The following is a 12637-nucleotide window of genomic DNA, read 5'->3' as shown; positions in this document are numbered from 1 at the left end:
TTTAGAATGCTGAGTAGGGCTTCCCTGGTGGCGCAGTGGTTGAGAGTTCGCCTGCTGATGCAGGGGACACAGGTTCGTGCCCCGGTCCAGGAAGATCCCACATGCCACGGAGCGGCTGGGCCCGTGAGCCATGGCTGCTGAGCCTGCGCGTCCGGAGCCTGTGCTCCGCAACGGGAGAGGCCACAACAGTGAGAGGCCCGCGTACCGCGGAAAAAAAAAAAAGAATGCTGAGTAGAGTATTTCTCTCTCTCGTTTTAGAAATGGAATCAAGTGAGTAGGTCTTTACACACATGTGGGTCCTTGACTAATATGTCTTCATTCTATGTATGGATCAACGGCTCTGAGAACAAGTGATTTCCAATCACAGTGAAACATAATAGAAACAAAAAATAAAGCATGACTGAAGTACACAATAAAATTAAAATACCTACATACATCATTATGGAGGTGGAGTCCACCAACGAGCTAAAACAAGAGACATGTACCTTTTTCTTCTTCAGCAACTTCTTACTGGCATCTGCCTTCATGGCAGTAATTTCAGGAACTATTCTTCTCCCGAAAGGTGAGGGCATTGTCTCTTCCAGTTGAAGCTTCTTCACCTTAGGTTTGCCAACTTTCCCTTTTATTGCTTTTCCAGCCATCCCAGCCAGAAGATCTTCTCGTTCTTGCACTTCCACTTTCTGGAGTGTAATGATTAAGGATGGGGAACAGGGCGGGGGCATAGACAACTCATTAGAAAAGAGAGTTACTACTGCATAAGTAGTCAAATCTAACTTTATTCGTTCGGTAAGGAACAAAGCTTTCCTTTCAGGTGATCTAATCTAAGAAAAAACCAAATAATTCTAAGTCAGAAGACCTGGGCTGGGGACTTCCCTGGTGGTCCAGTGGTTAAGAATCCACCTTCCAATGCAGGGGACACGGGTGTGATCCCTGGTCAGGAAACTAAGATCCCACATGCCATGGGGCAACTAAGCCCACGTGCTGCAACTAGTGAGCCCACGTGCTCTGGAGCCCGTGCACCCCAACTAGAGAGAAGCCCGCGTGCCACACCTAAGGCCCGACACAGCCAAATAAATAAATAAAATAATTAAATATTAAAAAAAAAAAAAGAAGACCTGGGCTGTAGTCCCAGTTCTATCTAACTAGCTTCTCATTTGCAAAACAAGGGGTTAGTAACTAAATGACCTATATAGTCCCTTCCAATTCTAGGATCCTACAACGTATTATGGGATCAAGACTTCTGATGACCTGGTATCATCAGAATCCCAGCAAATCACACAAAAAGGAAGTTCTGTTAACAAATATGAAGCTATTCTTTACTATTGTTTTAGTTTGCTTCATTTTTAACGGATATTAATTTTTAAATGTGTAAGTCAGCAGTAAAAAAAAAAAAGGATCTGCAATTAAAAAAAAATCTAACTCATAACAATATAAGAAAAGTATAAATCAAGGCATAATTATATTGTGGCATTTCAAAGATCATTAAGGGAACCCAGAACAATAGGACTAAACAATTCCAGAAATTTTATTAGGCAACTAATACACCACACTCATTCTTAAGAGTTCGAATTCTGACTTGGGCCATAAAAATAAAATTAGAACATGTGGACAGTAAATCAATGAAACAACTAAAAAGTAATAAATATAAGTAATATCATATGAGTAATAATAAATAGTAATTTACCTTGTGCTACTCAAAATCAGGTGATCATACTGCTACTATGAATTTAATTCTAAGATTTTGAGTTAATTGCTTAAAAACAAATTAGGCAATTTTAGAAAAAGTTTATATTTTACATCTTTCTCTACATTTTTCTTTTATTTTTAAAATTGGAATTCTACCTGGAGAAAACTAAGCTATAACAAAAAATATTAAAATTTCTCGATTAAAAGTCTAAGGAGACTATCATTCTACTTTTAAAAACTCAAAGTACCTATATTCAATCATATATACTGCTCTTACCTCTTTGGAGGAAAACATTAAAATTGAATCAATAAGCTAATTTGAAGTCAGTTAAGAAATTTTAACTAGCAGAGAGTATTAGAATTTAATTTATTCTAAATTTCAACTCCATAGCTTTTATTCATCTGCATCAGATATAACTTTTCTTTATGGTTTCACAGAGCTAGAAGCTTAATCCTTTGCAGCTTATAAACATATTAACTTTTGTAGAGTTAAAGGAAACACTGAGATAATTTAATTTAAAAAATTTTCATTCTTGTTTCATAAACATTACTTTTCCAAATATATTTTAATGGAGACTTAACCTACATCCAGTTCTTCAACAAAAGCTGCTAAATCTTCTTTCCAAAGATCTGAAGGAGATTTTCTTTTAAGATCATTGACCTCTCGCCCCTATAATAAAAAAGTAGTACGATTTAAACATTCAATTTTAAATGTATAATTTTCAAATGTATACATGAAGGCTAAATAAAACTATTTATTTTTGGAAAAGAAAAAGATATGGATAGCACTTAAAGTTTCAAATTATTTAACCCACAAAAGTTCATACTTTTGCATCTCTCTGTTTAATCAGTTCTTCAACTTTTTCTTTAGTAAGAGACCATAGAGACATATTTAAAATATAATTAAAATCAGGGCCTGAAGGAGTTCCTGAATCAGAGGAACTATCATCATGCTGGTTTTGTGTTTCTTCCTCTTCTGCTGCCTGTAAAAAATAATAAACTTTATATTAAAGTCCTATATAATATCAAATCAATGTTGAATTTTATTGAGTACTGAGTTTAAAATTCCATAATGCTATACTCTTAAAGCTACATCTTCAGGGTGGTGGGTTAATTTTAGATTATCTGCAAGATTATCTATGAAAATATATTTCCTATAAAAAGTTTAAATTTTCTAAAAATGCACAATAAAATCATCAAAAGGAATGGTATATTCAGCCTCTATCCATCTCGTGAAAAATTAACTGCTTGAGAAGACACCACATCTTAAAATTAATAGAGCAGAACTAATGTTTTATCATGCATCTTGTCAGATCTTTATATTGGTGAGTGAACAATCTGAAACCTAAAATAAATATAACTTATGAAGAATGTTTCACAGTTATAATAAATATGCTAAGGTAGTCAGTCAGTACGGATGAATTCTTGATAAAGATTCCCTCAAGCAAGAACATTCATTCAAGGACTAAGCTGAAGCTCACTCCAGCATTTAACAGCTGGTGAGTCAGAGTCACGAGGGCTATCCTAAAAGTTTATCTATAAGGCCTTCTTTCATAGGAGCAGTTGCAATAAAAAGCCTTATGCTAATGTTAAATTTCAAAGTCCAATGAATTTATAGAAGTTATTATAGGTGACATCATCTTTAAAATTTTTAAAATAACAACAGCTGTTAAATAAAATTGCATCTCAATTTTTAAGGGCACTGAGTAATTAAAAATGACTGAGTTAGCCATGATACTCCATAAAACAAAAGTTCACTTCTAGCAATCAAAAGAGAGAAAAAAAATCTTTACAATTTAATTTAAAATTTTTGGTAAAATAATGTGTATATACAAAGTAAACGTTAGGTGTATTTTAGAAGTAAAGGAATAAAGATAAAAATTGCAAAGCAAGATGCTTCATTACATAAACAAAAGTATAAACTCAATTAAGTAACATTAGCCAAAAAAAGAATGCTGTTGTTGAGTTGATATAGATTATTAAGTACCTAGATAATTTATGACAAAGTAATACAGTCTACAGTTTTTAAAATTTCTTCATGAAATAGTGTGTTGCTATGGAATTTTAGGTTGCTACACTACTATTAAAATATTATTATTAGGCTGTCATAAAATCCTATTTAGACCCACACTTTAGAAGTCTATTTGCTCTAGGTTTTGATGACACACCAGGTATTGTTAATGAGTGCTCCATGAATATGTGTATCTATCATTGTTATCATGAAGATGACTAAGGATACTTCCAGGGAAAAAAAACAAAAACCAAGAAACTTTTCAAGTTCCAATGACAATTCTACTATGTTTTTGATCTTCTAATTATCGGCTTTATAATTCTCTCTTCTCCAACTCTACACAACAAGGACACTCTTGTAAGAGCAGTTCCTTTTGTTTCTTGAACCCCCAAAGTGAACACATGGCCAAGATGCTGGGAACATTTTGAGGGTAACAATGAAATTATTGAATCCAAGCACTAGCTTTTACCCATGAAGTCTACTTCTGCCAGAAGGGCATTCTCAAACCCTAAACACCTTTATTTTTTAAAACGAAACATTAAATTCATTAGCTTACTAGCTAATTTTTTTTTAAGATATAATTTAAACCAACAATGATACAGAAGGGCAAGTAGTGTATAAACCGTAATTTGGGGTTTAAGAATGCAACAAAACACACTGAAGGAATGCAACATGCTTGAGTCATCTTAATTTTGAATACTCCCCCAACTTGTCCTACCCAATTTTCCTCAAACAATGAATAAACCTATTCTCTTAACATGTAATTGGTAAATATGTAATTTATTCTAATTTTACTCACTCTAACATATGGCAATCTATTGACAGTTCAAAATTTTAAAAAAAACAATGTAAATGAAAACACTATTTCAATGGAGTTTGATGAAAAATATGAAAAACATTATGGTTGAGAACTCATGAATGTTGGAAAGTTTCAGTTCAAATTACATCACATAATCATAACTATTTTTTAAAGATGTGAATTTTATCAGTATTGCATATATATAAATTATAATTAAGTATCTGAAAATTAATCATTTCCAACTTTCTTCCTTTTGTACATTTGTGTTCTCAATCACAATGCTGTACTGCCTTTTCAATTTTTTTTTTAAATTGTCCACGACAGCAAGAAGCTAATTCTTGAGAAGAATCTCACGTTTCAATATCCCATTTACCGAATTAATATTAGTACTCTATGATCTAAAATGGACAATTTAATAAAACATCAGACTTTTAACCTGAAGTTCCAGGGTTTAAGATCTCCAGCTAAAGACCTAAGCATAGGTCAGAGCACATACTTGGTGCTCGATAAATACTGATAAATATTGACCATTCTCTGTCTCTAGTCTCCCCAGCGTACACCAAAACCAGATCAAGTGAGTGGTGAGTGGATTCCACATTGTGGCCACAAACTGCCCAGGGGGAAATGATTTCTGTGCTACCAGTGTAGTTCCCAGACAGTGACATGCACCTCACAAAACCACCACCACCACCACCGTCCTTCAACGGCAGGCTCAGAAAGAAGGCTGAGCGACCTTCTCCAACCGGAATCATTTCTCCAGGCCCTGACTGAGCCACCCTGGCAAAGTGCTTGGCGGTGGGTGTGCACTGCAAGTTCCTGCACCCTATCTGTTTTGTGGATACACAGAAGACTTCAGTCTCCAAACAGACTACTCAGCACCTTTAGCAGTACTAAATTCAAAATTTAGGGGTTGGGGTTTTTGTTTGCTTTGGAAGTTGCTTTTAAAAGCTTCTCTGAATGTCTCGTTCTGCAAATGATTACCTTTTCTTGTGCTTCTTTCCAGGCTTTCACTGGGTCAGATTCATAACCTCTCTGGACTAACATTTGAATCAAATCTTTCTTTGACCTATTCTCTATGTGAGGGAAAAATAAAGTTAGGATCAAGAAAAGAGAGTCAATTTGTATTTGTTTATATTCTACTGATAAAAACGTCTTCTATTAATAAAGTTTTTTTTTCCATTTTAACTAATGTTCAAATTTTTAAAGGTTGCATCTTACCTATAGTAATCTTCCCTTGTATCTTCTCTAAAATGAAACGGGCTTGATTGTTAAGCTTTGTAGATTCTGCTCCCAGCATTCCTACAAGCCACTCCTTACGTAAACCATAATAGCTTAATCGTAAATCAAAGAATTCTTTCAAAATGTCTTGCACAGTTTCATACTTCTTCAGACATCCCATATGATCAAAGAGTACCTAAACAAAACACAAAGTTTTTGAAGATTATATAAATCTGTGTTGGTATTTTTAACTTGTATGCTACAGTATTTAAAATAACCATAATACATGTATATGAATACACACCACCCCTAAAATCCAGAACAAAATTATTAAGTAAATATTCCTTTGGTGGCTCCAAGAAACCGATAAAATTCTATTCTCAAAACTATGAAAATATTTAAAAGTGGAATAATTTTGAAAGATAAAAATAGGTCCTTAAAAAAAAGGTTCTTACTTAAAACTGTATAAACTATGGCTATAAAGCCACCTAATATATTTTTTTCCAAACCAAAAAGAAGCATATTCTATCTGTAAGTTTTTAAATATTAAAGTTCTCCCTCTCCCATTACTCAATGGACATGCATTTGCCTCTCTCTTCGTTGTTTTTTATGAATGGGCCATAATTCACTCAAATTTCAATTTAGAGGGAAATTTTACTTCTTCTCTATGGCACTTTTTCTCAGTCACTGTGCTATTGCTGGATTTTTTTCTCTTACTCTTTCTCAAGTCTAAAAAGCTAATTTGGAATGGAACAGGGTAATCATACATGTTCACTTTTTATCCTCCTCCCCAATTATCTAAAGTTTAATAAAGCAGATTAGAGTCATGAGGAGATAAGAACTCCACAACGAAAATGCTAATAGAGACAGGCATGAGGCACAAGGAGACCCTGCAACAATCACTCTCAGAACTTCCCGTCAGTGTGTGTGAGGGTATGTGTATCCTGTGTGTTCAAGCCCAGATGCACAAATGCAGGGTTGGGGTTAAGAGCAGAGGATAACATTAGAGGAAAGGGAATGTACCTCTAGATTCTTTAGCAAACATACAGGGGGAAACGCATTCAGACTTACTATAGCTACTCCCATCATGAAGCCAATTACAAAAATCCAACTTACAGAATGCAAGGTTACATTCATAGTAAATCTAGTCAATTACCATGGAATTACAAGTAAGAGTAGTTTGAAGTTTAAAAACTTTGTGCAATCCAGCAGCTTCTGCTTGTGCTAGTTTCTCTTCAGTCATTTTCACCACAAATTTCACAGTTGTATCAGTATGGTATTCTTTATAATCAGAAATTAATGCTGGTGTTTTATCTGTTCCATTTAGCATAGGTTCTAAAACCTGTTCTTTGTATACCTATAAAAGATTTAAAAATAAGTAATTCTTTCATGACACACATTCATGTTCTTATTCTACAAGTCATGTAATCTTTAAAACTTCTCGATTCCAGTGGGGAAAAAGGGGAAACCTCATCTCTATCATCTCCTGCCCAGTCACTGTAGTTGACAATACATGGGGATCTCAATGGAGAAAGACGATATACAAGGTACTGGTTCTGATCTAGCTCATACTCAAAAGGCAACAAGAGGCTGAGAGTACAAAGCAGAAGGCATCAACTAGCACTGACCAGGTGACGCGCGTACTTTTAGATCCAATACTGAATGACATGAGTTTATTGACCATATTTATAAGGGTTCAAAACACTATTTGTTATGTACTATTCTAGTCATTGCAACATAAACAGAGATAATAGTCTTTTTAAAAGCTAGCTAAGTCATTCTACATTTAGATAACTTTTAAATTACCATTGACACATTCCAATGAATGTGTCAAAAGTATATACATGAATGTTTAAACACTACAGACACAGGGCAAACAATCATATTCTCACCAGAAAGGACTGCCTAACACAACTGCCACACACAGCTCACAGGCAGCTCACGTCTTATACCAACCTGTGTCCAAGTTCTAACGGGAAGCTCTGTAATCTCCACTGTGTTTCTATCCACCACAAATATTTCACCACTGACTGCATATTGGTTTTGACCAAGTTCTTGGATTGTTCCTTTAAAGTTTTTGTAGTTTGGAAGCTGTAGAGAAAAATAAAAATACCTAAAGGCCCCGACTTCTCACTTGAGTGCCAGTGCCACCTCTGAATGCCCCTTAGTCGATGACCTATTGCTACCGACAGGTTCACACAACTGAAACTAAATTCCTCTCGTCGGCAATAGGCCCTCTCCAAATAATCACTCAATCTTGAATTCACAGCTTCTGTTAATATACTCAACAGCCCCCCAAATCTCAAAACCTCAGCACCACCTTTCCTGGTCTTCCAAGAATATCGCCTTTTTTTTTTCCAGATTACCCCTCCATCCTTCCTTCTCCCCTAGATTAAAGATCCTTCACATCCAAACTCCTCAGACATTAGGTTACAAGCCAAGCTAACCTTCTCGCTTTCTCCAGTGATGTGCCTTCCAGATCACTACTCTTTTTCCACGTTTCTCTTGAATATTTTGGATATTCTCACTTTCACTTGCTCTATCCACCAGGCCTGATGGTTGTTCAGCTCTCCACACCCCATGCATCTATACAAATCTTACTTAGCCTTCTCAGCCTAATGACAAGTGATCTCTCCCTCTTCTAAAATTCCTATGTGCTATCATCACTAAGAAATCAGGCGTACAGCATAGGACACTTCTGCTCACTGAGCAACTGTTAATATCTTCTGTCACGGCAAACTTCATGCCCAGAGGTCTCATCTTGACAACAGATTAACTTTTTGAAGACAGAGATCATGGTTCTTTACCTTACCACCTAGCACAGTATCATATATAGAAGATATATATATATATATATATATATATGAAACAAGTATTGATCAAATACACTGAGACAATAAATACTCTAAATGTATCTGAAATAAAATAAAATGCTATAATCATTAAAAGTAATTTGATACTTCTGTTAGAAATATTTTAAAGTACTTTAAAGTATTTAGGAGAAAAAGGATGTTAAATCATCCCCATAATCTAATTTTCTTTTAAAATACAAATATGAAATCAAACTTGGAGAGAAATACTTAAAAATATTAACAGTTTGTTTCTATATACAGGGAGTATTTTTTCCTCTTTGCTTATTTATATTTTCTACAATGAGCACTATCATTTTTGTAATACAAATAGTATTCTATTTAAGTGTATCATGATAAAGGGAAACTTCTAGATGATTTTAAATCACGTAGAAGAGCGTAAGACACTTTTTTGAGGGTTTTTCTTGGAGGGAGTTTGGGGGAAGAACTGAACATGATGAATGATGTAAGGGCAAAAATGAAAAATATGGGGATTATTAAAATATATACAAGGTGTCTTTAAGCATCCTTAATGACTCTAATATGACTTAGTAGTTTAAGAACAACAACAAAGTTGCATATAACTTTGTCATAAAAACGTTATTCTCTATATAAGTTAGATATTTGAAAGCCTGAACTACAGGGTACTTAAAATTTTTAATAAACAGTTTCTCCCATAAACCTTATATCCAGGCTTTTTCCAAATTCTATCTTTTTTTTTCTCTTTCTTCCTTCCTTCCTTCCTTATTTATTTATTGCTTGCTGCGTTGGGTCTTCGTTGCTGCGTGCAGGCTTTCTCTAGTTGCAGTGAGCGGGGCTACTCTTCGTTGCGGTGCATGGTCTTCTCATCGCGGTGGCTTCTCTTGTTGCGGAGCACGGGCTCTAGGCACACGGGCCTCAGTAGCTGTGGCTCGTGGGCTCTAGAGCTCAGGCTCAGTAGTTGTGGTGCACAGGCTTAGCTGCTCCGTGGCATGTGGGATCTTCCCAGACCAGGGCTCAAACCCGTGTCCCCTGCATTGGCAGGCGGATTCTTAACCACTGTGCCACCAGGGAAGTCCCCCAAATTCTATACCTTTTACAGTAAGCACACAACAAGTTACACACTAATAGGGTCCTTACTGTCTACAATACGTTCTAAAACGAAAATGATTCCATTACTTTTCTAAAATGACTGGCCTTTGTCGTTCACAAATTATCATTTGTTAAAACAACATAAGCAATAAGTTCTACGTAATCACCATGGGATGAGGATCCAAGCCTTCCAGCATCCGTCTGACGTTGTTCACAATCTCCCTAGCATCATAGTTGGGTAGTTTACAAGCCCATCCTGTGCCGATACCCTCAGCACCATTTATTAAAACCATGGGGATTATGGGAATATACCACTCGGGCTCTACGCGTTGATTATCATCATAAAGGAATTTAAGCAGGTTGTCGTCCACAGCAGGGAAAAGCAGTCTTGCCAAAGAGCTAATAAAAGGAAAAAGAAAGACATGGAGCAATATCATGGTTTTAGAAAATAAAACTTCATACATAATTAAAGACTTTACATTTCAAAAAATCTTTTAAAAAGAATGCATTTGTTAAGAATTTTGGTTACACGTGCTTAATTTAAATTTAACAATAAAATTTACCTAACCTTATTAACAAATATATTTCTCTCAGGCACAAAGCCAGAATAAAACAGTCTTGTTTTACTTGTTATTTACTGATTTACCTTCCTAAATTCTTAGTATTGATAAATAACCTTTTAAGGATTTCCTCTTATTCTGACTAAACCACAAAACCCATCTTCAGCCTAAAAAGTAAAGTTGGATCAGAAAAAATCCTTACGTTCATTAGGACTGGTTCCACCAATAATTCATAAAAACTGAGATCAACAAATTTCATTCTATATGTGATCAAATAATTTGGAACATTCACCCTCAATACCCAATCACCTCTCTCCGTAGTTATAATTCTATCACACATTTAGTTAGTTCCAATAAACTTCAAATAGAGCTTTATACCATTATATCAGCAAATGATTACCTTAACATCGTGAAAATGTAACGAGGACTTGCAGCATCTTTGCCCCCGTGAAGCCGAGTTCCAAACTGACCGATGGGCTGAAGCAAGTTAATGTTGTTACTCCCCACAAAGTTCTGAGCCAAGTTCACAATAGTCATCATCAGTGCTTGCTGCAGAACAGAAACAGACAGAATACAAAATTCACATTCCAGATTTTCTAAATGGATTTCCTAATTTTTATTAAAACCCAAACTCTCAACTCTTTTACATTTCCAAAGAACTTATAAAAGAAAAAACACTTTATTATGCTGAATTATCCTTCTACTATCCTCCTTCATGACCATAAGTATAGTTCTCAATTAATTCCAATCTCCATGCTTACTTCTCCATGATGATAAGCAGACATCTCGGCAACAGATCCAGCCAACTGTGCAACTTTTACTTCGCGTTTATCATTCCTCTTGAAACAGGTAAATAAAACTTTTCGTTGGCCTGGTTTAAAGCCTATTTTTAAAAACAACAACCCTCTTTTAAAAATATTGCTCAGGATATAGTTGTAATGTTTCTTTTAGTGACAACAATGTTTTACATATTCAAGAGAAAAAAAGCAAAGATATAGTTTGCTTCCGAAAAATAAGTAAAATTGTTTACTTGAGATTCTGTAACAAAATGAGTACATACTAACACATTTTATACCATCTCAATCTATTCCAAAGTGAAGAACCAATAGAAAGACACCCTCCGGTCTTAAAAAACTGCTCAGTGGCACCAAATTCCTTTCATAGGAGTTCCCAAACACTCATGTGAGCATTCTTCTTGCTCTAGGCCAATGAGCACAGTAATAAACTTTTCAGTATATGCTAGCTATCCATCATCATCAACGTGGGCCCAGAGCAAGGCAGAAGCAAAAGGATTATAAAATATGGCCACTTTCCTTGAGAATTTTACAATCTAATTGAGGAGGAAAATTAACACAAATAAAATAAGAGGCATACAATTATCGGCATAGACGTTTATAGGCATCTGAGACCAATTTAGACGGCAATTATTAGGGAAGACATCAGAGAACAGATGTAACTTAAAGCTAGAACTACATGGATTAGTAGAACCGTCTGTTACTAGCTGAAATACCAAGGAACATGAAGATCAACTAATTTGCTGAAAGTTCTAAAAATCAAAATGCTCTAGATAGAAGACTAAAATCTGCTCTAAGTACTGGGTAGCAGTTTAACTTTTCTGTCAAGTTAAATAAGTTAAAAGCATTAGGTTTTGGGTATTGAGGAGTAAAGGTGTTTTTAAAATTCAGTCTCCAATAAATACTTCAGAACTTATCAAAATCACATTTTACTTTTTATTTTAAAAAGTCTCCAACAACTTGGAGCAAAAGCTTTAAAATTCTGCAAGTTAATTTTCTTAAAAAGTTCAAAAAGGGTTTGAAAGATTCAAATAAACAATATAAAATTTCAGAACTACTAAACATCTTGAGAGCAACTTCAGAATTTTTAAATTTATTATAAGGATGGGTTAAAGTACATGAAATTAAAATATACTCAATGACATACAAAAATGAAAAAGATTGTTAAACAAAAGCTACTTACCATCAACAAGAGATGGTATAGACCTTTCATTGTCTGAGTTTGAGAAGAGAATCAATTCCTTGTTGATGAAATCATTGTAAGTCAAATGCTTTGTTGCTGTACCATATAAAAATTGCTAAGAGAAAAGTTATATAGCAATTATGTCATGATTACTGCATGAATTTTAGCCTTTGTCTCTTTCTTCCCCAGATCACCACTCTTTATGACTAACCTCTGGTAAGCCATGTAACCTACGCTGTCTCCGATCTTCCATAAAATTTGTTAACCATTCTTTTCTGTCATCGATCTTCTTCTTACTGAATGCCTGAAAGATTCCAGGTAACAATTTCATACATTAAAAATAAAAAGAATTTCATTATAAAATTAAAATTTATAAAGGCAAATAACTAATTATTAATTTCTGGGAAATTAACTTTTTTCCAATATGCTTTTATCAAAAATACACTTCAACAGTGGTGTCTGAATT

General features: G+C 34.7%; 1 protein-coding gene across 4 annotated transcripts in view; it reads right to left on the bottom strand.

Annotated features, from left to right (window-relative positions):
• Positions 1-12637, bottom strand: part of TOP2B (DNA topoisomerase II beta) — a 104093-nt gene that overhangs the window by 12273 nt on the left and 79183 nt on the right. For all 4 annotated transcript variants that reach the window (XM_060149508.1, XM_060149505.1, XM_060149507.1 and 1 more), the window contains exons 17-28: positions 12383-12475; positions 12172-12286; positions 10956-11077; positions 10595-10743; positions 9802-10033; positions 7671-7805; positions 6871-7071; positions 5715-5910; positions 5478-5569; positions 2514-2669; positions 2273-2356; positions 486-680 (exon numbers count right to left, since the gene is read on the bottom strand). In XM_060149508.1, the coding sequence (XP_060005491.1) occupies positions 486-680; positions 2273-2356; positions 2514-2669; positions 5478-5569; positions 5715-5910; positions 6871-7071; positions 7671-7805; positions 9802-10033; positions 10595-10743; positions 10956-11077; positions 12172-12286; positions 12383-12475 (1770 nt within the window). The remainder of the gene's footprint in view (positions 1-485; positions 681-2272; positions 2357-2513; positions 2670-5477; positions 5570-5714; positions 5911-6870; positions 7072-7670; positions 7806-9801; positions 10034-10594; positions 10744-10955; positions 11078-12171; positions 12287-12382; positions 12476-12637) is intronic.

This window comes from Lagenorhynchus albirostris, chromosome 5 (genome assembly GCF_949774975.1).
Source record: "Lagenorhynchus albirostris chromosome 5, mLagAlb1.1, whole genome shotgun sequence".
Taxonomy (NCBI): Eukaryota; Metazoa; Chordata; class Mammalia; order Artiodactyla; family Delphinidae; genus Lagenorhynchus; species Lagenorhynchus albirostris.
Note: the sequence above shows the minus strand (reverse complement) of the source record. Positions and strands in the feature narration are given on the sequence as shown.